Raw genomic sequence first — 27188 nt, forward strand, 5'->3', positions numbered from 1 at the left:
GGTTCCCCTTGACAATTTTTGTCCAGTCGTGTTCGACTCTAGGGGGCGGTGCTCATCCCCGTTTCCAAGCCATAGAGCCAGCGTTTGTCCAAAGACAATCTTCCGTGGTCACATGGCCAGTGCGACTTAGACACGGAACGCTGTTACCTTCCCACCGAGGTGGTTCCTATTTATCTACTCGCATTTACATGCTTTCGAACCGCTAGGTTGGCGGGAGCTGGGACAAGCGACGGGAGCTCACTCCGTCATGTGGATTTGATCTTACGACTGCTTGGTCTTCTGACCCTGCAGCACAGGCTTCTGCGGTTTAGCCCGCAGCGCCACCATGTCCCTAAGTGAAACATATTCTGTGACAAATAAGACAGAAAATGAGACAATACGCAGAGTTGACAGATTTCCTGAGAACAAATTCGATTACATATAAGTGGTTGATACCTGAAGGTATATCTTTCCAATTCAAGGCACAGAGATATTCTATTAACTCAACAACAAAGGCAGAAGACTTTTTTGGGGGGGGGGGGATAGCTGGGTAGGAAAGAAGAGAAAAAGACAGATGAGAAACAGGAAGAAGAGCAATCAAGTGAATCATTAAGACTCAGAAGGAAGTTCAGAATTTCAGCTAGAAAATCAAATGGGAAGTGTCAAAGGAAAGCCCACCATGGAAAAAAGAGGATCTAAGAAGAGGAAAGGAAACTTTAATAACAAAGATAGATAAAATGATCCTCCAAGAAACTCATACAAAAAGAATAAAGTAACATCATACGTAAAAGAATTTGAACAATTTTATAGTTGGACTTGAAATATGGGCTGGAAAGCATATATAAAAGAAGAACGCGAAGGTCCAATCAGGGAATGAAGAGACTGGTAACTATAGTAATTCTGGTAAAATCTGTTAAGTTGTTCTTTTTTAAAATTATTATTATTCTAGTAGAATTGTATAAGTGGATGTAAAAATACCCTCACACTTTCTGGAATTGTACCGTTCCCATACCCACTTCCCCAAGCTGCCATCCCCCCTATCCCCAAATCCTATCCCAATTAAAAATGAATTAAAAAATATTTGGGATAAGAAACAATGCAACCTTGGAAACCAGGTCAGCAACAGAACCTGGGTGCACCGTTTCAATGACTGATAAGACCATATCTTTCCAATGAATTTATTATAGATTTTCCATAAGCATAAAACAGGGGAACCCACATATAGATACCTCCTGAGTTATTTCAAGAAACAGTAGGATATAAACATAAAGCTGTATATCCAGTGCAACGGTGGTAAAGCAAAAAGATCCATAGGTGTATTTATATGGGATTTCAGGCTGGAGAGAAGGAAAGAGGTATCTATTAAAAGGTAGTCCTAACATAAGCATGTTCCACTGTCATAATCCTAGTATTTGGTTTCCAGCAGCTCAGCCTGCTTCTTTCCTCATTTCCAACTCATTCACCTTCTCATTTGCAGTCTCTCCTTCCTTTGCACACTCTTTTTCATGTTAGCATGTAGTGCTCGTGGGTACTTGACCTGCGTTTGAGCCGCCTCACTGTGCTAACTTGATCCCTCCTTTTACAAACTCCAAAAAGGCGCAACCACTTGCACGACTAGGTATTGTTTCAACATATTCCCACTACTGGGGTCCAGGCCAAATATTGGTATACATATAGCATATATACCATATGTTTATGTTTGAGTTAAGGGAGAAATCATAAAATGTATCTCTGTGTTGTTCTGTTTACCAGAATAGCAATACCATTTTACTAGAAACAGAATTTATAAATGAAATGAACAAAAAATAAAAAAAGAGAAATGCCAAAATTGAAAAGGCATTTTCTATTCCATCAAGTGTAACCAATATGATGCTCCGGCAATCTAACATTCTATATTCCTGTCTCTAAATATAAGCAACTATACTCAGTTATCTGACATTGACTGATGGCCTCTGGTTGACACCACTGCTCTGACTTAGTAGGGTACCAGCTACAAACAATTATTGAGTTCCACAATTAATACCAACATGTACTTAACACTGTAACTGCTTGCCAGCACTGCATCAGGCTGTATTTAATCTAAATCTAGACTGTATGCTTCACACAGTGTAAATATCACCCCCTGTGCTACACTGGGTACACAACAACACAAGGCAACTAAAGACCAAAATGAAAAAAAAAAGTTAATAGTTTAGGATAAATCCTACTGATACTTTCAACTAGAGTGGATCCATTGAATCAATAATAACATGGCAATTTAACACTTAAACACATTCCAGTTTACACCAGTTGTGACTGACTACAGGCTTTAGCTCTTTATTTCTATATATCCTTTACAAAACCACCATCTGTTGAGAATGTATGCAAGTGTAGCTGTAAATAACATATGTATCCCCCTTAGTAAAGGTTAGGAACAGCCTTTTCACATAGTACTCACAAAAAGGGACACTACATATTGTTGACTGAGGAATTATAAGAACTACAGTACAAAAATAAACTTTTGCAAGCTCTTTTTATGGGGGTTGGCAACACTAAGTATAGGCATTTGTATCTGAAAGCGAAATCATCTTCAAAATGAGAAGACATACCACATGCACACTGAACTACAGTGGTGCCCCCCTTAACGATTACCCCATTCCACGATGAATCCGCTTAATGATGAGGTTTTTATGATCACTCTTGCGATCACAAAACAATGTTTAAATGGGGAAAATCCGCTTGACGATCAGTTCCCTGCTTTGGGAACCGATTTTTCGCTAAACGATGATCTAAAAACAGCTGATCGGCGGCTCTCAAAATGGCTCACCGCTGTGCAAAATGGCTCCCTGCTGTGTTAAGGACAGATTCCTCGCTATACAGGCACAAAAAAATGGCTGCCCTATGGAGGATCTTCACTGGATGGTGAGGTACTTTGCCCGTTGGAACACACTGAACCGTTTTCAATGCATTTCAATGGATTTTTTACTTTCGCTTGACGACGATTTAGTTGTACTGTGATTTTGCTGAAATGGATTATCGTCATCAAGCGAGGCACCACTGTATATTATCTACAAGATTCCAGAGCACAAACTATCATGAAGCCTCGGCTTCATGGTCACACCAGGAAAACATCTCCCTATTTTCTCATGTCTTTTATTTCCTGAGCAGTCATGCATTGCGATCACGTGACATATATCCCAGGGTGCGTGTTCTGACGTGTTTTTGAATTACTGTAACATTTCCCTAAATTTAATGTGATATGACTGGCTACACTTCTATACTGGAATATTTCCCTCTTGGTTGTTTAGGTCTCTGGGGCCCCTTGTTTCCTTTTTTCTTTTTAAAAAATTCATTACATAGATGTTTTGGTAACATTTCCTCAATGATTATGTGTTTCTCTGCTGCATTTGTGCCTCTTGCAGTAGAGAAACGTGTAGCCAGGCTTTGTTTTCATTGCAACTCTACCACAAGGACCCGAAGAGGAAAACATGAAAGGGCTCAGTAGAAAGAGCACCACCTGGTGGAAGGATCCACAAATAAGTGAAACGCGGAGCCCAATGACATATTTTATTTATTTATTTTATTTAATTTATTGGACTTATATACCGCCCCATAGCGCTAAGCACTCTCCGGGCGGATTACAATTTTTTTTAATTATACAGGCTACACATATGTTTTCCAACACATTGACACTCCACTTGCTTTAAAAAAAGGGGGGTGACATATAGGCAAATGACATCACTGGTGGAAGCAACACAAAGTGGATTGCCAGGAAAAGTATTGGTACAGCCATGCACACAGGATGCCACTGTAAACCTCTTGTGCGATAAATCCCGCAACAACAGCTGCAACAAAATAGAAGTCTCCTGGCTGGTGGGATTTGATGCAGAAATAGCACAGAGGCAGACAAAAAAAAAAAAAAGATAATGTTTGTGCATCATTTGACCACACACACAAAAATCTAAATAAATGAGGAAGAACTGGGAAACATTTCTCTGGTATGACCACGGCCTCAGTTCCCAAGTCTGAGATGTGTTACATGGTTTGGTATTTCATCCATAGTCAAACGAGAGAGCCAGCAGATCTACTTGTCCATTAAGAGGGACAACTGTTTTAGTTGTATTCAGAGCCAACTGCAAAATTGTTCAATCAGTCCCTAAAACAAACTGAGAAGGGCAAAAGAGGACAAGGAATTCATGAGATCAGCTCCCCAAGACACTGTTAAATTGTGCTTGATTTCAGCCAAGGCAGGCCTCTGAGTTCCTCATGAGTTCCTTAAAAACCTGTTTACCTTTAGGAGAAGGGAAAACATAGGCCGGGGACTTCAGCATTTCTGCTCCCAGTTACAGTTAGATAAGAATTTCAGCTCAGTTCAATTTAACAGTAATTTACAAAATTAGCACATTTCTTTACATCCAGGATGGAAATGGTTTCAGATATCTTCCTCCTCCTTCTCCAATCCAAGACCAAGTAATTTGCACTAGATACTATCAGGAAATATGAAGCACGTTGAAAGTGATAAATGTAGGGCCTATTACAAATCCAAATGAGCAACTCATGATATCGTAGCTGAATGCCCTAAACTGGAATGGATTGATTATATGAGCAAAGCTAAATTGCAAAAATCATTTTTCAGCATTTGGCTAAATCTTATGGAGTATTCACATCTTTTCCTCCATATTATAAATTCCAGGCACCTCTGATTTTAGAAAACAAAACCAAAGTACTATACCAGGAAAAGGACATTGATTTTAATAAGCCAGATATCACACTTCTGAATAAGCAACAAAGAAAAACTTACTTGATAGAACTTGGAGTTTCAGCAACAAGCAACCTCAAAAGTACAGAAAATACAAAAATTGCAAAAAGTACCAAACATTAAGGCAAGAAATTAAATAATTATGAAAGCAGTATCAGGTCACATGCACCAGTGATGCTATGGAGTAAAAAGTGCATCAACAGTAACAACAGTAACTGAACAATTTGTCCATTCATGCTTTGAGTTGCTCAACGAGGGAACTCCTCAGATCTTTACCAGATTCAGTTTATCATACTTTGTTCTCATTGAAACAATGAGATTTGAGTTAAGTCATGGTAACTTGACCTATTTATTTCTGTATGAACCAGGTTCAATCAACTTAGGCTGTGACTACACTGGTCATCTTAGAGCAGGCCAGTGCAGACTAAATAGGGTTGCATGAGGCCGGGGGGGGGGGGCGATATGCCATTTGGTGTGATCCTTGTATCCAAATAGCATACTGACTTCAAGTCACCCTATTTAGTCCATCTCCCACTACTGTGAATTTCTGGTATCGTGAAGTGGCTTAAAAATTAGCTGTTTCAGGATACTGGCAAATTGAAGGTTTGCCCTGCTTCTCTGCAGAGGGGCAGGATAACTGCATTTTTTTGCCTCTGCAATAACTGTTGTGCTGAATCACTTAGATTAAATTCTTTTATAATAATTTTATTTGCTTTGTGTGTGACCAAGAAACTGCCTGCAAATAAAATATTTTTTAAAAATATAATCTGATTCAGTACATCAATGACAGTCTAGCAGAGGCAAACATTTAATAATAATAATTTCACTTCCTCATCCCCTTCACAGAGGAGCATGAGAAGTGTTCAGTTTGATGATATACTAAAGTGGCTTCCTTATTAAGCCACTTAATAATAACAAATTTTGGCAGCTTTTACAGCTGAAAGGCTCAATTTTGGTTGGTTTCCAGTGATTGCAAGCATTCAAAATGGAGTAAACTAGGGTGCAATTACTCACACCCAAAAAGTATAAGGGGTTCAAAAAACTGGGGATAGGGGCACTTTGATGGTGGATTGGTTTGCTCTAGTGATTACATCATCTGATCACTGGGAAAAAAAGAGCAAAATAATCCACCTCTGCAGAATACCAAACTGCAGGACAAATGACCATCCACTCCAGTCCTCAGTTTGAATCCAACCCAAAGATCAGGATGGGAGTTGCATGGCCTCCAATTGTAGTAGATGTCAGCTCCTAGCTACCCTAGCCTTAGGACAGAACAATGAAAACTGTTGGGAGCTGTAACCTCAACTACATCTGGAAGGCTACATACAGAGGTGCCTTGACTTAGACCATAATCCATTCCAGAAGATGGGCATAACTCGAAATGGTCATAGATCAAAGCACCATTTCCCATAGGAATGCACTGAAATGCAATTAATCTGTTCTGGTTGAAGAAAATATCACACACACATACAAAAACCACTGCAAGACTCATTGGAAACATGATTAATCCCTTCCGACCAAAGGGGGGGGGGAAGAAAAGCAATCAAGCATGCAAGACCCGTTGGAAATGCACAGAAAACAAATGGAGCAGGTCAGAAATGCACAGAGAACAAAGGGGGCAGGTCAGAAATGGAAAGAAAACAAAGGAAAAAGCAAAGGAAGCATGCAGGACCCATTGGAAATGGGGAAAACCCCCAAAAAGCAACAAAACCCCCCAAGACCCATTAGAAATGAGGGGAACAGCCAACAAACAAACAACCCCCCAGGACCCATCAGAAATGGGGGGAAGCCAAAAAAACAAACAAAGCCCCAAGACCCATTGGAAATTGGGGAAACCCCCCAAAAGCAACCAACCCCCCAGACCCATCAGAAATAGGAAAAAACAAAAAGTAACAAAAACCCCAAGACCTATCAGAAATGGGAAGAAACCCAAAAAACCAACAAAAACCCCCAAGACCCATCACAGCAAAGAAACATAATCCTCCCAGCTCAAAACCACACTGCAAAAACACCCAGAACAGTTTTAAAAAGTAGAAAACAGCACCTTACCTTACTAGGCAGCCCGAAGCCTTCCTGCAAACACACACACACTATTTCAGAAGCAGAAGGAGGCAGTCCCAAGCCTCCTCCAACACACACTCTCTAACTGCTGGGGCGAAAGAGCTACAAAGAAGCAGCCTCGTCACCACCTACAGTTAGAAATTTGAATTTCCCGCATTCCCCCCCTGCCTTTTTCTGTTCATAAGTGGAAGCTCCAGTCACAAGTAGAAGCAAAAATGTGCAGCTGGAGCTGGTCGTAATTCAAAATGGTCGTAAGTAGGGACGTTCGTAAGTCAAGGCACCACTGTATTCTCCAACCATCAAGTGAATCTTGATATGATTTAGCAAGGCAAAATTTAAGTTCTTACACTCCTTCCTAACAATGTACAGTCGTGCCTCGCTTTACGATTGCCCCGTATAATGACAAATCTGCTTAACGATGGCTTTTTTGCTATCGCAAAAGCGATCGCAAAACAATGCTTCCTATGGGCAACATTCGCTGTGCGCTGATCGGTTCCCTGCTTCGGGAACCGATTTTTCGCATTACAACGACCAGCAAACAGCTGATTGTCGGGTTTCAAAATGGCCACCAGCTGAAGAAAATGGCCCCCGCTATTTTCTAGGACAAATTCTTCGCTAGACAGGCACCGAAAATAGCCGCCGTAGGGAGGATCTTTGCTGAACAGTGAGTTTTTAGCCCATTGGAACACATTAATTGGGTTGTAATGCGTTTCAATGGGTTTTTTATTTTCGCTTTATGATGTTTTCGCTCTACAGCAATTTCGCTGAAACGAATTAACATCGTTAAGTGAGGCACCACTGTAGTCAGCTTCTTATGATGATAGATAGAAAGGTCCTACTTCCCCTGTGATCTCCAAAATGCTCAGACTTGTGGGCATGAGCAAGTCTGATTTCAGCAGTTTCCACCACCACCACAGTCTCTTTTACACATCAGCTTGTGCTTCTCACATCTCCCTCTGGATGATACTTCAGCAACAATGTATATATCTTGCCCCACCAGACTGCACAGATGTTGAGATTTAATGCCACCTAATCTCTTTTACTTCCAAAGTTAAAAGGCAAACATTATTTTGGGAACTAACAGGCTATTTGCCAGCTTTCAAACCACCCTCATCCTGTGTTGTAGACCATGTATTTTAGTGCAGCATCAGAAAAGAAGCCAAATCAGCAGGGTGAAAAAACAGTGCCCAGATCACAGCTTGCAGACAATGAGATTCAGAGGTGCTCTGGGCTTGCACCTGTCTTTTTCACTGAGAGCGTAAAGCTGATGTGACTACTACTTCAATAAAGTAGTCTTCAAGATTTCACCAAATTATTACTCAGGAGTGGAGGAAAGGATGCCTTTGATGCCATCTGCTTGCCAGGACCCTGTGGTGATTTATCTCTGATCTCCTCAGTGTGTATTCTTTTGAAGTGTTCACTCTAAATGGAGTGTCAATGGGAGAAACCAAAAAGGCCACCACTGTCAGTGCAAAGAATGGGCCCCAGCATGAACCGAAGCTAAACTGAAGGTCTCCTTCACATATAATCTCAGTACTTCCATGTTGTAACATTGTTTCAGAGAGGCATTTAACTTCCATTAATAGGACAGACAAAATGTGCATGTTTGCCCCTGAACATGACTTGTTACCTTAGGAAAGCAGGGTAAAATTTAATGAAATGTTCCACATCTCACCATCATCACAGCACTTAGCACTTCTATGCTGTTTAACAGCATCAATTTTCAAACTGGGTTCTGGGAATTCTGGGGATCCCTGGAAGTTTATCAGAACATAGTCAGTTAAAAACATATACAGCTGCCTTATACTAAATCGGACACTAATCCATGTACGCCAAGATTGATTTAAGACTGAATAGAGAACTATACCCAAACTATGAACCAGAGTCTTCAAGAGGACCGTACCCCCTTTAGCAAAGGTCAAATCCCTCCCCTCCTCTCTGCCTTGAGACTGACCAGTGACATCTTTGTGTTCATTGGCTAGGCTTTAAGCTACTGACCATCATCCAGTCTTTAAATGACATCACATGCTGACTAAGAACTGTAACATAAGCCTGTCCATGTTTGAAAATCATCAGAGCAGGCTTTTCTTTTGGACCTGCCACCCTCACAAGTGCATGTGCTGAGGACATAAGAGAGAGCTTTCTCTGTCACTGCTCCCAGCCTGTGGAATTGCTTCTCACAAGGAAGCCACACACACACCCCTGCCCCTGCCCCTGCTTTTCTTCTGCAAACAGGCAAACACTTTAATCCCCATGCAGGATTTTTCTTGGACACTAGGAAATCAACCCTGAGTGCTCACTGGTCTGAAGGAAATCAACCCTGAGTGCTCACTGGAAGGACAGATCCTGAAGCTGAGGCTCCAACACTTTGGCCATCTCATGAGAAGAGAAGACTCCCTGGAAAAGACCCTGATGTTGGGAAAATGTGAAGGCAAGAGGAGAAGGGGGACAACAGAGGACAAGATGGTTGGACAATGTCATCAAAGCTACCAACATGAATTTGACCCAGCTCTAGGGGGCAGTGGAAGACAGGAGGGCCTGGCATGCTCCCATGGGGTCATGAAGAGTCAGACATGACTTAACGACTAAACAACAACAACAAAGCTGCTTAGGTGGGGATTTTAAAAAAGGGGTGCTTCTGGTTTGGGTTTTTTCGGTTTTAAATATCATTTGTTTGATTATTGTAAACCACCTTGGGTCCTCTTAAATAGAAAGGTAGAGTATACATATTTTAAATGCAGTAATAACTAGAAGCCAGCGCGAATTTGTCAATAACAAACCCTGTTAAACTAATTTGATCTCATTTTTCCATTAGGTAACCTCCCTGATAGACAGAGGGAATGCTGTAAACATAGTATATCTTGACTTCAGCAAAGCTTTTCACAAAGTATCCCATGATATCCTGATTAGCAAGCTAACTAGGTGTGGGCTGGATAAATCATGTCAGGTGGATACACAACTGGCTACAGAATTGTACTCAGAGGGTAATGATTAAAGGGTCCTTCTCTAACTGGGAGGAGGTAACAAGTGGGGTACCACAAGACTCAGTTCTGGGCCTGGTGCTCTTCAATATTTTTATTAATGACTTGGATGAAGGAGTGCAAGGAATGCTTGTTAAACCTGCAGATGATACCAAATCGGGCGGAATAGCTAATATCCTAGAAGACAGAAACAAAATTGAAAATGACCTTGATAGGATGGAACACTGGGCTGAAAGCAACAGAATGAAATTCAACAGGGATAAATGCAAAGTCCTGCACCTCAGAAAAAGAAACCAATTGCACAGTTACAAGATGGGGGATACCTGGCTCAGCAAAACAACAAGGGAGAAGGATCTTGGCATTGTAGATCACAAGCTAAATATGAGTCAACAGTGTGACGTGGCTACAAAAAGGCAAATGCTTTTTTAGGCTGCATTAATAGAGGTATAGTTTCCAAATCTCACAAGGTGCTAGTTCCCCTCTATTTAGCACTAGTTAGGCCTCACCTTGAATATTGTGTCTAGTTCTGGACACCACACTTCAGGAAGGATGTTAATAAATTGGAACAAGTTCAGAGGAGAGTGGCAAGGATGATCAGGTGGCTGGAAACCAAGCCTTATGAGGAAATTGGGCATGTTTAACCTTGAGAAAAGAAGACTGAGGGGTGATATGATAGCACTTTTCAAATATTTGAAATGCTATACAGAGGAGGGGCAAGATATGTTCTCGATCATCCCAGAGTGCAGGACACGCAACAATGGGCTCAAGTTAAAGGAAGCCAGATTTCAATTGAATATCAGGAAAAACTTCCTAACTGTTAGAGCAGTACAACAGTGGAACCAGTTACCTCAGGAGTTGGTGAGTGCTCCAACACTGGAGGCATTCAAGAAAAACTTAGAAAATCACCTGGCAGATATGCTTTGATTGTATTCCTGCTTTGAGCAGGGGGTTGGACTTGATGGCCTTGTAGGCCCTTCCCCTTCCAACTTCAGTATTCTATGATTCCATGATAAAGGAGGGGAAATAAAATAAAAAGAAAATAAACAACACAATAGCTTGGATACAGACAGAAAGGAGAAAGATAATTGGGTATCATCACCATAGTGTTGGGGGGGATGTGATGGCACTGCAGGTTAAACCGCAGAAGCCTCTGTGTTGCAGGGTCAGAAGACCAGCAGTCGTAAGATCGAATCCACGCGACGGAGTGAGCTCCCATCGTTTGTCCCAGCTCCTGCCAACCTAGCAGTTCAAAAGCATGTAAATGTGAGTAGATAAATAGGTATCAACCATGCTGGGAAGATAATGGTGTTCCGTGTCTAGTTGCACTGGCCACGTGACCACAGAAACTGTCTTCGGACAAATGCTGGCTCTATGGCTTGGAAACGGAGATGAGTACCATGCCCTAGAGTCGGACACGACTGGACTAAATGTCAAGGGGAACCTTTACCTTTACCTTGCCATAGTGTTAGCTCTGATCCTCCAAATTGAAACAATTCTCAGAAGAATAACATGATCAATGGTATCAGAAACCAGTCTCTATATCATAATAAAGCCTTAAAGTGGATTGAAATGGATCTAAATAATCCACCTCATCCAGAGGGTAGATAATGGAATATGAGGAGACTGATATGAATTATGCAATGTGGTCATGGAGCTGTCCCTCCCCCTGCAAGTCATGATGACTAATTGGAAACGATGACACTGAGTTAGATAATATAGTTTACTCAGTATAGACACACAAGACGTTAGCAACAGTAAACAAATTTACTGAAGATATAGAATGTTTAAAGTGCAGTTGCTCACTTTAAAGTAACATGTTACTGTGTGTCACTAATTTGGTTATTATGGAAATGAATAAATATTATTCTTTAATCACTTCTGTAGCTCAAACAGCATAACTGGTGGGGAACAGAAATGTATGTAGAAGGAAGGAAGGAAGGAAGGAAGGAAGGAAGGAAGGAAGGAAGGAAGGAAGGAAGGAAGGAGGGAGGGAGGGAGGGAGGGAGGGAGGGAGGGAAGGAAGGAAGGAAGGAAGGAGGGAGGGAGGGAGGGAAGGAAGGAAGGAGGGAGGGAGGGAGGGAGGGAGGGAAGGAAGGAAGGAAGGAAGGAAGGAAGGAAGGAGGGAGGGAGGGAGGGAGGGAGGGAGGGAGGGAGGGAGGGAAGGAAGGAAGGAAGGAAGGAAGGAAGGAAGGAAGGAAGGAAGGGAGGGAGGGAGGGAGGGAGGGAGGGAGGGAAGGAAGGAAGGAAGGAAGGAAGGAAGGAAGGGAGGGAGGGAAGGAAGGAAGGAAGGAAGGAAGGAAGGAAGGAAGGAGGGAAGGAAGGAAGGAACTCCAAGGGGGGGGATATCCTACAGCTCATTGAATGTACTTAATGGATACAGAATATTGGATATTAGGTATGGAAAACTGTAGACAGGAAAAATCGAATGGAATGGTGAGAAACTTAAATGTAAGCCTTTAATCCTGGTCTGTTACAAGTCTCATTTGTAGCTAGTTTATATTCTTTATTTATTTACTTTATTTATTTATTGGACTTATATACCACCCCATAGCGCTACAAGCACTCTCCGGGCAGTTTACAATTTAATTATACAGGCTACACATTGCCCCCCCCCCAGCAAGCTGGGTACTCATTTTACCGACCTCGGAAGGATGGAAGGCTGAGTCAACCTTGAGCCGGCTACCTGGGATTTGAACCCCAGGTCGTGAGCACAGTTTTTAGCTGCAGTGCAGCGTTTTAACCACTGCGCCACGAGGCTCTTTCTAGTCTCTAATTCTTATTTGAATGAACATGTGCATGACAGTTCTGACACAGAGTACAACAGTTTTTATAGGTTACTAAATAACCCTGAGGGAATAATCTTGTAGTGTGAAAAGCTGAGTAAATGATGGATCAACTGTGATTCCGAAACACATACACCCCATATAATGCTATCGTATGTGACACAGCTTGCATTTTCAAGGAACTATGAATGAAACAATTACAGCATCCCTCCTCAAACACACTTCCTTCTTGAGGTCTTAGAGCAGGAAACACAACAGGATGTTTTCTACATTAGGCAGTCCCCACTCCTGGTAGTGCTCATCAGCTTGACAAGAACATTGCACATTATTTATGAAGTGTGTGAGAAACAATCCATTATCCAGAAAAACAATGACTGTCTAGCCTGACCATAAATCCTTACCTGGTCAATAACCACTATCCCCACTACCTGAGCCATGAAAATGATCCAAGGGAGTATATAATTTCACTTGTGGTTCATTTTTCAAGGAAAAGGTCCTCCACAGGTAGTTGAAAGTGCACCTGGCATGACAGTAGCATAAACATTAACACATTTCTTACCATCCACAAGAACTGGCTCTAGTTCATTGCAGACAACAACAGTAAGAAGAAACTGAGCTGTCCAAAGTGCTGGCAGAGTGAAGAGTTTTAGCGGCCTTTAACTTTGCCTGCTAAAAGCCATGGTTGGTTCAATTCACACAAGACAGACTGTGATGTAAGGCAATGCAGAGCACAAGATTAACCTGTAACAGTTACCAAATGCTGTAAATCAAACATAGGATTGTTGTCACTCCAATCAGTTCCTCTTGTCTTCTGGAAACTGCTCCAAGCACCAATACCTTCTTGGCCAATATATGCAGTAGAATCTTTTCTGCTGTATCCCCCATCATGTTAGGGCAGCGTCAACTCTGTTATGCACAGTGGTATAGTGGCAAATTGGCAATTGCTCATCATGTAGCCCATAGCTAGCCCACTCATTAAAATCTAAGAAATGCAAAAATGCAGGCAAATATATTAACCCATACAGGTCTTCTGTAAACTTAATGGCTCTTAACTGATTCAAGATCAAACCACTCAGGCACTTTGCATTACAGCAGAGATGGTTCACAACAATGACTGAAATCCTATTGTTTACCATAGGCTGATTGAATCACTGGGGATTAAATGAGTCAAATTCTCCATAAATTCCACTGATTCAATGGGCCTACTCTAGCTAGAATTTAACTATGTTAAGCAACAGGATTTCAGGCAATGTATCTCTCTCATAGTTAGTGTGAGGATTAAAGACAAATTGAGATGAAACTGAGAAATCGAGGCTGGTTGTGGCTGAGAACATCATAGTTCCTAGTAATCAGGAAGTCCTGCAGCTTCATTCCTGCAGGCAGTGGCTCCACTACATCATTGCTCATGGGGCAGGTTGAACCCCTTGCCTCAGGCAGCAAAGCAAAAGGACAGCAAACTACTGTATGTTTCAGCAAGTCATCACCAGCGCCTCCTCTGTAATATGAGGATAATTACACTAGATAATTCTATTAGATTACAGAGACAACATGTGTGAAGAGCTCTGAAAACCCTAAAAGTAAGATATGAATGTCAAGTGTTCTTAGCAAGTGGTTTTCTAATACATTTTCTGCAGTAGAGCCAAGACTGCTTTTTGGTGTGACCCTTGAGAAATAATAGCACTAGAGCTTCATAATGACCATACCTAACACAAACCCTTGGCCATTTTTAGATACCATTTCCCTTCTTCTCAAAGGCAAGATTTCAGGGGTGAGGAAGTGGGATATGACAGGTTGCTTCATTCCAAACTCACTGAAAAGCATGTTAACATTTGGCATTGACCCAAAATCTTTCAGAAGAGTGTGGCTGACAATTAGCGTGTTTTCAAGCGATTTGCCCTGTGGTGGGGGAACAGCATTCTAACAGTTTTTAGTGCCTGCAAATTGGTGCTAAGCCTTGTTCTGCCGCATTAACGTGCACAGAGTGTTAAGGCACTTATTTGTAACACTCTGTTCCTGGACAAAAGCCTGCCTGGCTTGTTAATGATACTTGAAGCTCTTAAGATTACTAAGAGGGGGAAGAAAGCTGCAAGGTATATATAAAGTATATCATGCAGAATGTTTTTCCCCTAAAATAATGAAAAACCACACTTTTTTTCCATGGTGAGTGCCTCAGAATTTCCCAATAAGCTTTTAATTTCTATCTACAGATAACACATTGCATGTTGGCTTTAAACATTTGCCCTTGCACAAAATTTAGAGAGATGGAACTTACTTTACATCTCTATCAGTCATGGTTTGCTTTAAGTTTTAAAATTTGAAAGAAATTCTGTTATATTCTCCAGAAACCAAGTTCGTATCTTGAGTTATGAAGCTACCTTGTTTGAAGAATTTAAAACTATGACATCTGTCTCCCATGTGCCAACAACATGAGTTTGTGGAAATCTCACTTTATAAGGCAATGGGAAAAAGAGGTACATGAACCCAAAGTTTTGCTTCAGCTTGCTAATATTATGCAAGTAGCAGTACACCATGGTTTAGCATCACTGTGCTGAACCACTGTGAGACTTAGACTATTATACTCTTCAGTGCAGCCATGAGGAGGAGCTCAGAAGCTGTTGCTTCTACTTTAGATTAACTAGTTAATATTAGCTATGGTTAGTTGAATCAAGACAAATGCAAGCCAGTTGCCTTGGTTCAGCAAGCTATCCTTAAGACTCATCACAGATATGCAATGGTTAATTCAAAATAGAAGCAAAAGCTTATGATCTCCTTCTCATAGTTATGCCAGAAAGGGAGAAAGAAATGTCTGCATCTTAAAGCTTGTTGAGACTCATTCTTGCAATGCTAAATTGTGTGGCAGTGCAGCCAAAAGGAGTGGAAGCATGTCTTAGAGGGGGACAGGTTTCTATGCATTCTTAACTCGAAGAAATGAAGGTCCAGTGAAATCATCTGGAATTTGAATCCTCTGCATTTAGAGGCAAAACAGCCTATTTATGGGTCATCTCACTTTCACAGGGATTCATTCTTTTGTAAATGCACTGCATCCCCTTTCCTGATGAATCTGAAAATACACTTTCTCCTTCAGTGGATGATTTGGAGCACACAGCATTAAAATCTCTCACTCACTCACTCACTTACACGCACACACACACACTACATGGCAGAAGTATGTGCACTTAGTATGTATGGGGAATGGATGCATAACAACGTTCACCTTTGAAAAACATAGGTGGTACAGAAACTTGAAACTTTTCTTGAACTGATAATTTATAAAATTCAGAAACACAAACATTGCTAAACCTTTGAGTTCTGAAGCCTTAACCTTTGAATAACTCAACTAGGTACTGACACTGTCTCAAAGACTCCACCACAAACCAAGGACTTACACCTCTCACTTCTCCCATGTCTTGCGTTTCTGAATTTTAGTCCACTAGAAATAACAATGAAGAGAATCATAGGAATTTTCTAGTGGTATTTGTGGCAATGTGCTGTTAATATCTCACAAAGAGATTTTGGCACCATCAACTTAAATCAAGAATCTTTCCTTCTTGTAATAATGATCATGTACAGTCAACTTCATGACTTTGCAATGAAGGTGTCACTGTTTTTCCCGAGGCTTCTTCAAAACTGCCTATGAAAAAATTCAGGTTGGTTTTAAAGTATTATGTCACCAACAATGCTCTAGAATGTAAGGATGCATCATGTGGTTTACCAAGGAAATTAAAAAAACATACACACACATCCCTATAGCAAAATTGGTGTAATTGATGGCTCTAACAATGGATTTGCACACATTTCACCCTCAAGACTTAGAATGACTTTTCACAACTTCAGAAAGGATCACAAGGGCCTTGTCAGTGTGGGTAATACACGTTTGGGTCTGAGCCAGACCTGTGAACTGCCAAGCCCTTTAATGGAATTTGGAAGCTAAACAGACTGTCTGGGAGCCAGACATATACTCTATCCATTCCGACAAGACATCTGCCATCCTTTCAAGTCAGTCCGTGTCTCCAGTCTGTAACATAAGATGCAGCCATTCGTTTTCTTCCCTCAATGCCTAGGCTGCCTCCATATCAATATAATCCTTTATAAGATGTCTCACCTTATTATCAAAAGCACTCTGCCAAAATTAAAAGTACTGTATGTATCCTCAAGTTTATACTTCTGATTTCCCACACTTTTAAAGAATCCCCATCTGATGAGAGGAACGAGGCTGCACTACATTCTCCTTGCATGAATAAAAGCTATATACAATGTCTCCACACCCTCTTGCTTCAAACTAATTTTAGCTAGTAATTGAATGCAATCTTATGATAGCCTGGAAGGAGCACTTTACAAAACTACCTTGGGTATCTCTGAAGCCTCATTCACACTGCCACTTCACAAGATATTTTCATCTCTTAACTCTCCACTCTAAGCCACAGTCCTCAGTAATAATGAGCTAAAAGCCTGTCACAATGAAACAGCATTTTTCATACTTTTTTTCCTGTGTTGCAGTTTGATTGTGTTCATTGTCCAAATTGACTTCTTTTTATCATACTAGGCATTGCAGCTAATTGTCACTGTTTGCATGTTTGTTGTCCAAATCCTACCCTCCTAAGAAAACCTGCTGTGTGTGTAAGTGGAGGAAAGCAGAGTGGAGAGAAAACAAAATATTCTGACCTATTAGGTAGATGGAAACAACTATACAGTATTCCATCTTCCATTGAAGAGATGCTATTTTCTTCCAACAGGAATAAACCAAGTTTTCCTACCACACCAAGGCAAATGAAGAAGAAATATTATATATGCATAATCATATGAGAAATATTAAATATTAAAAATATTATACTGGCATATAGGATTAAGCATATACTGTATACTAGTTTTTCTTCTTTTCTTTTTTTGGCCTGGTGTGGTAGGAAAACTTTGTACAGAGCTTAAGAAGCAACTGAGAGCCAGGCTTTACACTGGACACTACAGCTGTATTCTGCCTCTGCGAAGCAGAGGTATGCAATGATAACTCCCCAGAGCAGTCTTTTCTATGCTCTCATGTTTAGGAGCCATGCGTCTCTGCTTCACATTTGATGATTCTGCACAGCAAAACATCTGAATGAAGGCAACAAACACACCTGTGCGAATTGTGAGAATCAAACTCACAAAGTCTAACCAGTGTAGTGAATATACGTATTCCACAGTTAGATGTTCCTGCCACTGCATGCACATGTGTTCAGACACAAATGCATGTACAAATACAAGCATAAAAGCACACCACAGAGCGGCATCAGTAAATGTAGCCAACACAGAAAAAGTTCCCTGCTTCCAAGGACCCTGCAATCCTTTAGAAAGCTGCAAATGGAGGGAGCAAGAGTGGGAATGATGATTAAGAAACTCATGCAGAAAAGGAGGGAACTGGGAAAGGAGTTAAAGGAATACTGCTACTTTGCATCCTGGTTTCCTATTTGAAATTACGACAGGCTTGGGAATCCGAGCATAATCACATCAAACATACCATTCTGAATTTGTTATCTTCAGCCAAATAAATTGTTATATCTTCACAAAACAATCAAAGAAAGAAGTTGACATGTTACTATTTGTTATTTATCCACATGATCTTTTGGAAGGCGGAATATCATCCCCGGGGGGGAGGGGGATGGAATTCAATGTTTTCAAAGAATCCAGGACAGTTGGAGTAAAATCAATTCATGTAAAAATCTTTAGAAAAAGATGAAAAGCTTCTCTGAGCAGATTGCTTCCACATATCCTTAGTTTATCAAATAAATTCATCTAAAGAAAAATTGATAATAATTATGTGCTGTCACGTCAGTTCTGACCTTTGGTAGAGAGTATTTTCTAAGTAGAGAGTTTGCCAATCCCTTCTTCTGGGTGCATCCTGGGACCGTGCAGTTTGCCCCGGGCCACACAAGGTAGCTCTTCTGGGATGCCCAGCGGGGAATTGAACTCACAACCTGTGACTCCACAGCCAGAAACTTAACTTACTGAACTATCCAGTCTGCTGAACAAAGAAAAATGAAAGAAAAGAAGGAAGGAAGGAAGAAAAACTACACATTGACCATTTTTTATTGGGATTCTGTACCAGCATAATGCAAACTGTGTAACTTTTGGAGGCACATTGCCTCAGGCTAAGAAGCCACCATAGACATGATCTGTTGCATACTAAATTGTGTAAGTATGCAACAGATAGTGTCTACAGTGATTTCTTAACTTGAATCAATTCACCTTTCGGAGGCATTTCACCTCCAAAAGTGATACTATTTTTTAACCCAGATTTCTGAGGTAGTTTGCACTCAGTTTTACAATAGAGAGATGTATTTCTGTATAACACAGTGCCATAAAATTGCTCAGAATATATAAAAAATGATTTTTTTAAAGCCTGATCATGGATGAGAATCAGAGATGGGCATGTACTGTGGTACTTCAGCGCTTTGGCATGGTGTTGTGCAGGTGCCTCGAATTCCACACTCTGCCTCCTCCGACGGGCACCCACTCAGACTAAGCACCCATCTCTAGTCAGACTCTAGTTAGCACAGACCAGAATCCAGCTTTTCTTGTTTTATTTTCTATTTTGAGCTTAATACACAACTCAACTTCTTTGTTTTTTAAAATAGACAGATAAACAGATATATGGACAGACAGATGATGGGGAGGGAATCTTATTGGTGTTTGTGTAAGTTTTGCAGAATTTGCCTTGACTGCTCACAGCTAACTGAGGAATTGCTGGGCCAATCTCAGTTGCACAGCAAACCAAAGGACCAGGCATGAGAGCAGAACATAGTCAGTGTCTTGTTGATTAATTACTATTAGCCTCAGCATGCTCTACAAAATGTATACAAACACCAATAGGATTTTGGGCACATGTGTGTGTGTGGTGGGGGTGGAACAGGCATGGAGAGAGAGACAAAAAAACCCACAGCACAACAGTTCAGCCATTTTCCACTGAAATGTAAATGAATGACATGAATCAATCTTTCCAACTACCCATCAACTCTTTATATAGGCTATTATGATATCATGCTCATTTCCCCCAAAAGCTGTTGCCTTGAATTTGTCTGTGGCCCTAAACTGATCTATATATCCAACCTGAATGAAGACTGAGTTGGTAGCTACTAGCAGGTGAAAATTCAATATTGTAAGACAGATCCATTAGTATCTGGATGCTATTAACAGAGCCAAGGGAATGAGGACTATTTTTTTCCCACCCCAGTGGACAAGGAACAGATCTCTTGTAGCAAGAAAACATTCCATCACCTCTGCCAGCCACCAAATATGCTGGCAGCTACAGTCCTCTTTGTAAATGAATGAAGATGGAAATGCTTACCAACAGACAATGGTTCAGTAAGATGTATACTCTTCGACCTGTATGGTTGTTTTCTCCTTCAATACATGATTCAGTCCAACTTTTAAATACTAAGAGGCGCACAATGACCACTACATTTCCAGAAATCTAAATTGCAAGACCATAGTGCATGCAACCCATATTAAGTTCAATTTTGAGTGGAGTGCCTCCACAGAACAGGTGGAAATTGTGGGAAAAATTGAAGACACGGAGGCAAAAGTGAAGTAATAAATAATAATCTTTATCTACGTCTCTTAGGAAAGAGTAAATAGGGCATTCCTAATTCTAAAACTACATAACAAAACATACCAAAACAGTAAAAACAAGCAGGGTAGCAGCAGCTCAGGCAACATTCACAGCTCAGACAAGCACATACATTATCTGCTTCGCTCTGTCCTTCTGCATCAGTGTGGGGTGTCTCTGGATCAGGCAAAAGCAATTAACTCTCTTTGTAGAGCCTTATCAAGAAGAGAGAAAAAACTCATTGGCTGTAAAGTGAGGTCTACTCACTTTATAATTTGAGACATCACTAACTAACTCTGTAACGACTAGAATATAGATCTTGCCATGTCCCAACAGAAATCACTTCTTATCCATGGAGGGAAAACAGAGACTGGTGGAATAAAAATACTTATGCCCACTGCCCCTCCTCAAAGATGCAATACTCTTTGAAATGCTCAAACTGTACGAGTATTTTTTTATAAGTTTCCAACAAGGGGGGGGGGGAAGAACGATCCTCCAGATGATCCTGATCTATAATTCCCAGTATTCCTCACTGATGGCGGTGATGGCTAGGGCTTATGGGAATTGTGCTCCAACAATACTGCAGAACTAGACTTTGCCCATCCTGTCCTATAGGTATGATGAAGAATGACAGGTTACTCACCTGTAATTGTAATTCTTCGAGTGGACCTCTGTGATTCACACCCTGGATGATCCGCACCTCCGTGGAGCCTCATCAGAAAATTCTAGAGCTTCTGCAGTAGCAAAAAACCATTATAATAAGGCCCCTTCCCCTCGTATATGTACCTTGGTGCCAATGCTCCCATTTCAGTTGTGTCAAACGCCAGTACATTGAACAGAATGGTGTGACAGTGGGGAGGACGGGCGGGATGTGTGAATCACAGAGGTCCACTCAAAGAACTACAATTACAGGTGGGTAACCTGTCGTTCTTCTTTGTGGCCTCTATGAATCACACCCTGGGTGACTAAAAAGCTGTCTAATCCTGAGACAGGGTGTCACGCCAAGGTAGATGCTAGAACAGCATGTCCAAAGGCTGCATCAGACTTCTGCTGGAGATCAAGTCTATAATGCTGGATGAAAGTGGACAGCTATGCCCTAGTGGCAGAGGCGCAGATGTCTGGAAGAAGTACGCCATGTAGGAATGCCATAGAGGTTGCTACTGTTCTGGTGGAGTGAGGGCAAATCACCTTCAGGACTCGTTTGCATGCCAGCTGATACACGAAGTGAATGGTTGAAGCAACCCATCTAGATATAGTTTAAGACATCACCTACAATATTTAGTAGGTGGTTGGTGACTTATGAAAAGTCGAGGTGAACGCCTGAAAGGTTGGGTGTGTTGGACATAAAAGGCAAGGGCTCAACCTAACGTCTAAAGTATGGAGGATTCTTTCTTGGTGATGGGCAGAAGGAAGGAAGGATAAATGGCTGAGAGAGATGGAATTGAGATATGACTTTTGGAAGGAAAGAAATATCTATGGATAAATTGATTTTATCCAGGAAAAAACTGTAAATAAGGATAGTCGTGACGTAAGGCCGCTAATTCACTAGCTCGTTCAGCTGAGGTGATGGCAACGAGGAAAACCGTTTTAAAGGTAAGTAGCTGTAAATCAGTTGAAGCTAAAGATTCGAAAGGAGCTTTAGTAAGTTGTTGCAGTACTAGTGTTAGTGACAATTGCGGGGAAGATGGGCAGGTATCTAGGTAGATATGAGATAGACCTTTTAAAAAATGTTTCAATGTTGGATGCTTGAAGAAATCCAGAGAGTTAGGGGGCTGATAAGAAACTATGGTGGAGAGGTAAACTCTCAAGGAAGGGAGGGAAAAGCTGCTAGACTTGAGATGAAGCGAAAAACATAGAACAGTAGCAAGTGATGGGTTGATAGAAGGCAATGAAGAAGATTCAGTGAAGGATTTGAATCTGTTCCATTTGTACAGGTAAGCCTTTCTAGTGGAGGGCTTCTTTGATTGACAGAGGACATTCATTAGCAAGGCGGAATCCTCCATGCTGCCAGGTGCAGTACAGGTAAGTTTGGGTGGAGTACTTGGGCATTGTTCTATGTGAGGAGGTGGGGCAGGTGAGACAGGTGGTGAATGTCTGATGAGAGATTGTGAAGGACTGAAAACCAGGGTTGTCCCAGCCACCAAGGGGCTATAACGATGGCATTGGGTTTGTCTTGTTATAGGCGAACCACAACCTTGTGGAGAAGTGGGGACGGCGGAGAAAGGTAAGTGAGGGTCTTGGGCCATTGGCTGACGAATGCATCTCCTTAGGAATGTTTGCCAATGCCAGCTCAGGAGCAATATCGTTTGCACTTCTGAGGTGAAGAGGTCAAGAGCTGGTTTGCCCCACCATTCACATAGGTGAAGAAAAACTGATTGGTCTAACTCCCATTCGTGAGCTTGAGAGTTTGTGTGGTTGAGTAGATCATCCAAGTTGTTGTCATGGCTGGCAATGTCTAAAGCTGTGAGGCAGATATGATCTGCTAGGCACCACTCACAGAGGTCGACCGCTAAATAGAGGAGACTTGGAGAGTGGGTACCACCTTGTTTCAAAATATAGTACATTACTATGGTGTTGTCAGTGGCAATTTATACCATCTTGCCAGCGAGGAGATTTCTGAAAGCTTTGCAAGTTTTCATAACTGCCAACAGCTCTAATTCGTTGATGTGAAGCAATTTCTGTCTGGAAGACCACTTAGTGTGGATTTTGAGAGATTTGCAGTGAGCTCCCCAGCCTGTGAGGCTGGTGTCGGTGGTGACCTGTATTGTGGTCGTGGCTGTCAGAACGGCCACCCGATGGATAGGTTGAGAGGAAAATGCCACCGCTGAAGTTGGGAGGCGAGTTCTGGGGTGACCTTTAAAAGAGTGTGAGGAGGGTCTGTGAGCGGGTTGAAGAGGGTGAGAAACCATAACTGAAGAGATCTTGCTGGAGTACTGAAATCCTAGAGGCCATGGTGCCTAGTACACATTGCACAGTCAAGGTGGGTACCATAGCATGAGGGGTAAAAACTTGAAGTAATGCAATGAGATTTTCCTCTCTTGTCTGGAGGAAGAAAGGCACGAGCTTGTGTGGAATTTATGCATGCGCCTATATAATGAATAATCTTTGTAGGTTTCAAATTTGATTTTTGTTTGTTGACAGTGAGACTGAGATCGCGAAGGAGGGTAAGGGTGAAGTGAGTGTCTTGTTGGGCCTTGCGATGGGAATAAGCTACGAGGAGCCAATCAGCGATATATGGAAATATGAGAATTTTTGCAACCTGAGGTAAGCAACTACCAGTGCCATGAGCTTGGTGAATATTCTTGGAACTGTTGCAAGGTCGAAAAGAAGCCTTTTGAATTGGTAGGCTTGTGATCCTAGCTGAAATTGAAGGAATTTTCTGTGTGAGGGAATTATGGAAATACAGAAGTATGTGTCTTTGAGATCTATGACAGTGAACCAGTCGTTTTTGTGGAGCAAAGGGAGAACTGATTCGAGGGTAACCATACAAAACTTTGTGGTAATGATGTATTTGTTTAACTCTCGTAGGTCTAAGATAGGGCAAAGACTTCCGTCCTTTTTGGGTATGGTGAAATAGCAAGAGATAAACCCTTTGTTGTGTTGTGAGACAGGTTGTATGGCATCTTTGAAGAGTAAATTTTTATCTCCTCTAGTAGGTTTGGAGATGGTGGAGTGATGTGAGTTGCTGGAGGAAGTTGGAAGAAATGGATGTGGTAGCTGTCGCGGATGATGGACAGTACCCAGGCATCTGTAGTGATGGATTCCATCACTACAGAGAGCAGGATGGGTGGAGTGGTGTGTGATCTCAGCCATGGGAGTGTCAAACATGATGTTTGGGTTTGCGGTCATTGCGCCTAGTAATGGGTTGTTGGCGGGGTTTATTTCTTTGATTTCTGAAATAGGGTGTATAAGATGTTTGTTTTGGAGGATCACGTTGGAATTTTTTATATGGGTTGTACGGTAGTCTCCATTGATTTTGTTGGGGATGTTGTTGGTAAAATGGATAAACTCCCCAACGGCTAACTGCTGATCTTTTCTTTTGCATGTTTTCCAAAATATCATCACTTTCAGCATTAAAGAGGCCTGCCACGTCGAATGGAAGGTCTTCGATACATGTGCGGGCATCCTCAGCCAGGCCAGCTGTCCTTAGACAAGAGAAACTAAAGTGGCCATTGACTTTGCTGTGGCCTCTACTGTGTGCCAAGCTGTTTGGCAATGGAAAGACCTTCTTGTTGAAAGGTACGGGAAAGTACTTTTTTATCTTCTGGTAAAGATTCTACAAAGGTTGATATATTGTCCCAAAGGAAAAGTCGATATGCACCCATGACTCCCTGGTAGTTAGTGACATGCATGGTGAACCCTGCTGATGAATAAAGCCATCTTCCCACTGAGTCAATTCTTCTACTGTTTTTATTTGGTGGCATGAGGGTTTGTCGATGTTGAGATCTGGATTGTGAGGCTTCGACAAAAAATGAGTTTTGAGCTGGTTGTTTTTGAAGAAATAGAGCTCCAGAATCACGGACTCTGTAGAGGTTACTGATTCGTTTAGACATGGTATGGGAAGAGGCTAGTTTAGTCCAGGATCATTGAGCGGTGCTGAGTAGAGACAGAAACATCGAGATGTGTACTGGAGTAGTTGTATCTTTAGAGATTGGATCATATATATGATCGGCTGGTTCTGTCAAAGGACAGTGGATTTGGAGATTGAGAGACTTAGCCATACTGATCATATGTTGGATGTAAGTTTGGAATTCTTCCGCCAGTGATTGTGGGTCGGCATCAACAAGGTTGAATTCCAGTGAGGTAAATAATACTGACCGTGTCTGAGGTCTGGATCCATGATTGGAATAATCGGGATCGCGTTGGCAGTTGACAGATTGTTGATCAACTTCTGTGTCGATAGGTTGAGTGTCATAGTATTGATGCTTGTGGCTCAATGTTGATGGAGCTGGCATGTCCATGGGCATTTGTCGGTGTTGAGGATTTTCTATACAGAGAGATGTCATCCGAGTGTCCATGGCCGTTGTTTGATAAAGTTGCATGTCAGTGTCAAATTTGGGGTCATAGTGATGTCAAGTTTGATGTCATGGTTCTATCAGGTGACAGAAATCGTGCATCAATAGAGGGACAAAACGAGTGTCCATGGACCAGGATGGATATTGAGGATCATCGATATCAGAACTTGTGTCTCGGTGATATCAAAATGTAGGTTGTTGATGATCTGGTAAAGCAGTGGAGTATATAGACACTGGAGATGCCGAGTGAGAGGAATGATTTCCCTCATCTGGATTAACGGGAAAATATCAGGAGGCTGGAGCTCTAAAAGCTTGTAGAAGAAAATTGCTCAACTGTCCCAGATCTTTTAGGTGCCAGGTAGGGAGCAGGTTGGAGTCCATGTGGGTCATGGTGATATGGCCGTTTCAACAGTGATGACTGTCAAGATCAAGGCCTGCCATGAGAAGGTATTGTCGAGCTGGATAAAGCAACAGGCTGATTGGCGGTTGCAGTTTGTCCGGTCGAGAACTGGTTGGGGCAAATGGCAACCCGATGAGAGTGCTGAATGCGAGTCTGAGCCACGTGTGATGAAATATATGGCTCTAAGGACTGTTGGGGCTGATGTCTCTGAGGCGGTCATGGTGGACGATCAGATGTTACAGAATAAGGTATGGTCTCTAGTTGCTTTTTGGAGTCAAGTGAAGCAACTATGGAAGGGTTGCTCGAAAGAACAGAGTGGGAGGAGAAGATGTTAATCAATCAACTCTGTCATCCCATTCCAGTGAATGGGAGCAGGGCTGATGAAAGGGGATTCCGTCATCATCAGAAGGTGAACCAATAGAGATTGATTCAGTGGTTTGTTGAGGCTGCTGAGAGATGACTGCAGCTTTAGATTTATGCTGTTTAGGTCTTTTAGGCAGAGAAGGTTCCAGAACTGAAGAGGCTTCAGTGGACATTTGACGTTTAGTGGAGGGCTTCGATACTGAGGATTTCGGTATCGGGTGCTTTGATTTATGGGTTTTTGAAGTTTTAGACAAAGTAGATGGAGCGTTGGAGTGGGATGGTGTGGTTGATGGATGTTGTTTTTGAGGCTTCAGAAAGACTCTTCTCCATTGCTTTGGTTTGTGAGATGGTCTTACAAGGAGGTTGGGCCATTTTTATTGGTTGAAGGGATTGTTCCCAAAAACAGAGTTTTAATCTGGATAAGTGAGAATGACTCTGTGCTTCAAGTTCTTACAATGCTGGAAAGAGGACGTCTGGTGTGCCTCTCCCAAGCAAAAAAGACCCTTGACGTGGCTGTCGGAGAATGGTATTTTGTTAGCACAGACCATGCAGTGTTTAAATGGGCCCAAAGGGACCATGAATAGGAGAAAATAATTTGAGGAGGAAAAGTGGTAATGGGGGGGGGGGGGTTGCTGTGGCCAGAGGCCAAGCAAAGAAGAAAAGAAGAAATCTCTGATGATAATGAATTTGTATCTTAAAGTTTAAAGGAAAAAAAGATTGATAACAGGAAGGAATCAGGAATAAACTCTCTCACCAAAGTACTTATACGAGGGGAGTGGCCTTATTCTAATGTGTTTTTTGCTACTGCCGAAGCTCTAGAACTTTCCGATGAGGCTCCACGCAGGCATGGATCACCCAGAGTGTGATTCACAGAGGCCACGAAGAAGAACTGTGTTTTATTTGGCAATCTTGGTGAAAGTAGTCTTTTTGCACCTCCCATGACTCACTGTGGAAAGGAGCATACCTCATCCTGAGAACCACATATCTGTGAAGCTTATTCTGACAAAAAAAAGTGCACATAAAACAATGTGCACATTTTCTAATGTGAACAGCCAAAAATGTATACAGTTGTAAAAATTGGTACTATAATGCTCTACTGAACGTTTGCAGAAGTCAATGGGGGCACTGTGCTTATTGCTTGATGAAGCCTGTTAATCTCTAATGTGTCACAAGTCTCATTGTTTCAGTCAACAGAGAAAATATACACATTGCAAAATATCCATATATATCCATATTGCAAAATCATGTCTAAAATGCACACACATTTCAGTGCTTGAAAAAGAAATAAA

At 41.7% G+C, this 27188-nt stretch overlaps 2 protein-coding genes across 16 annotated transcripts in view; both read right to left on the bottom strand.

The window, feature by feature from the left end:
• The window catches only part of PCDH9 (protocadherin 9), a 1094858-nt gene that overhangs the window by 732505 nt on the left and 335165 nt on the right, over nt 1-27188 (bottom strand). The gene's annotated exons all lie outside the window — the stretch shown is intronic.
• LOC144588279 (uncharacterized) overlaps nt 12612-27188 on the bottom strand; it is a 166866-nt gene continuing 152289 nt past the window's right edge. Inside the window, exon 3 of the mRNA XM_078390753.1 lies at nt 12612-27188. This exon is cut by the window's right edge and continues 7243 nt beyond it. Coding sequence (XP_078246879.1) covers nt 21612-22685 — 1074 coding nt within the window. The 5' untranslated portion in view covers nt 22686-27188 and the 3' untranslated portion in view covers nt 12612-21611.

The sequence above is a fragment of the Pogona vitticeps genome, chromosome 3 (assembly GCF_051106095.1).
Source record: "Pogona vitticeps strain Pit_001003342236 chromosome 3, PviZW2.1, whole genome shotgun sequence".
NCBI lineage: Eukaryota > Metazoa > Chordata > Lepidosauria > Squamata > Agamidae > Pogona > Pogona vitticeps.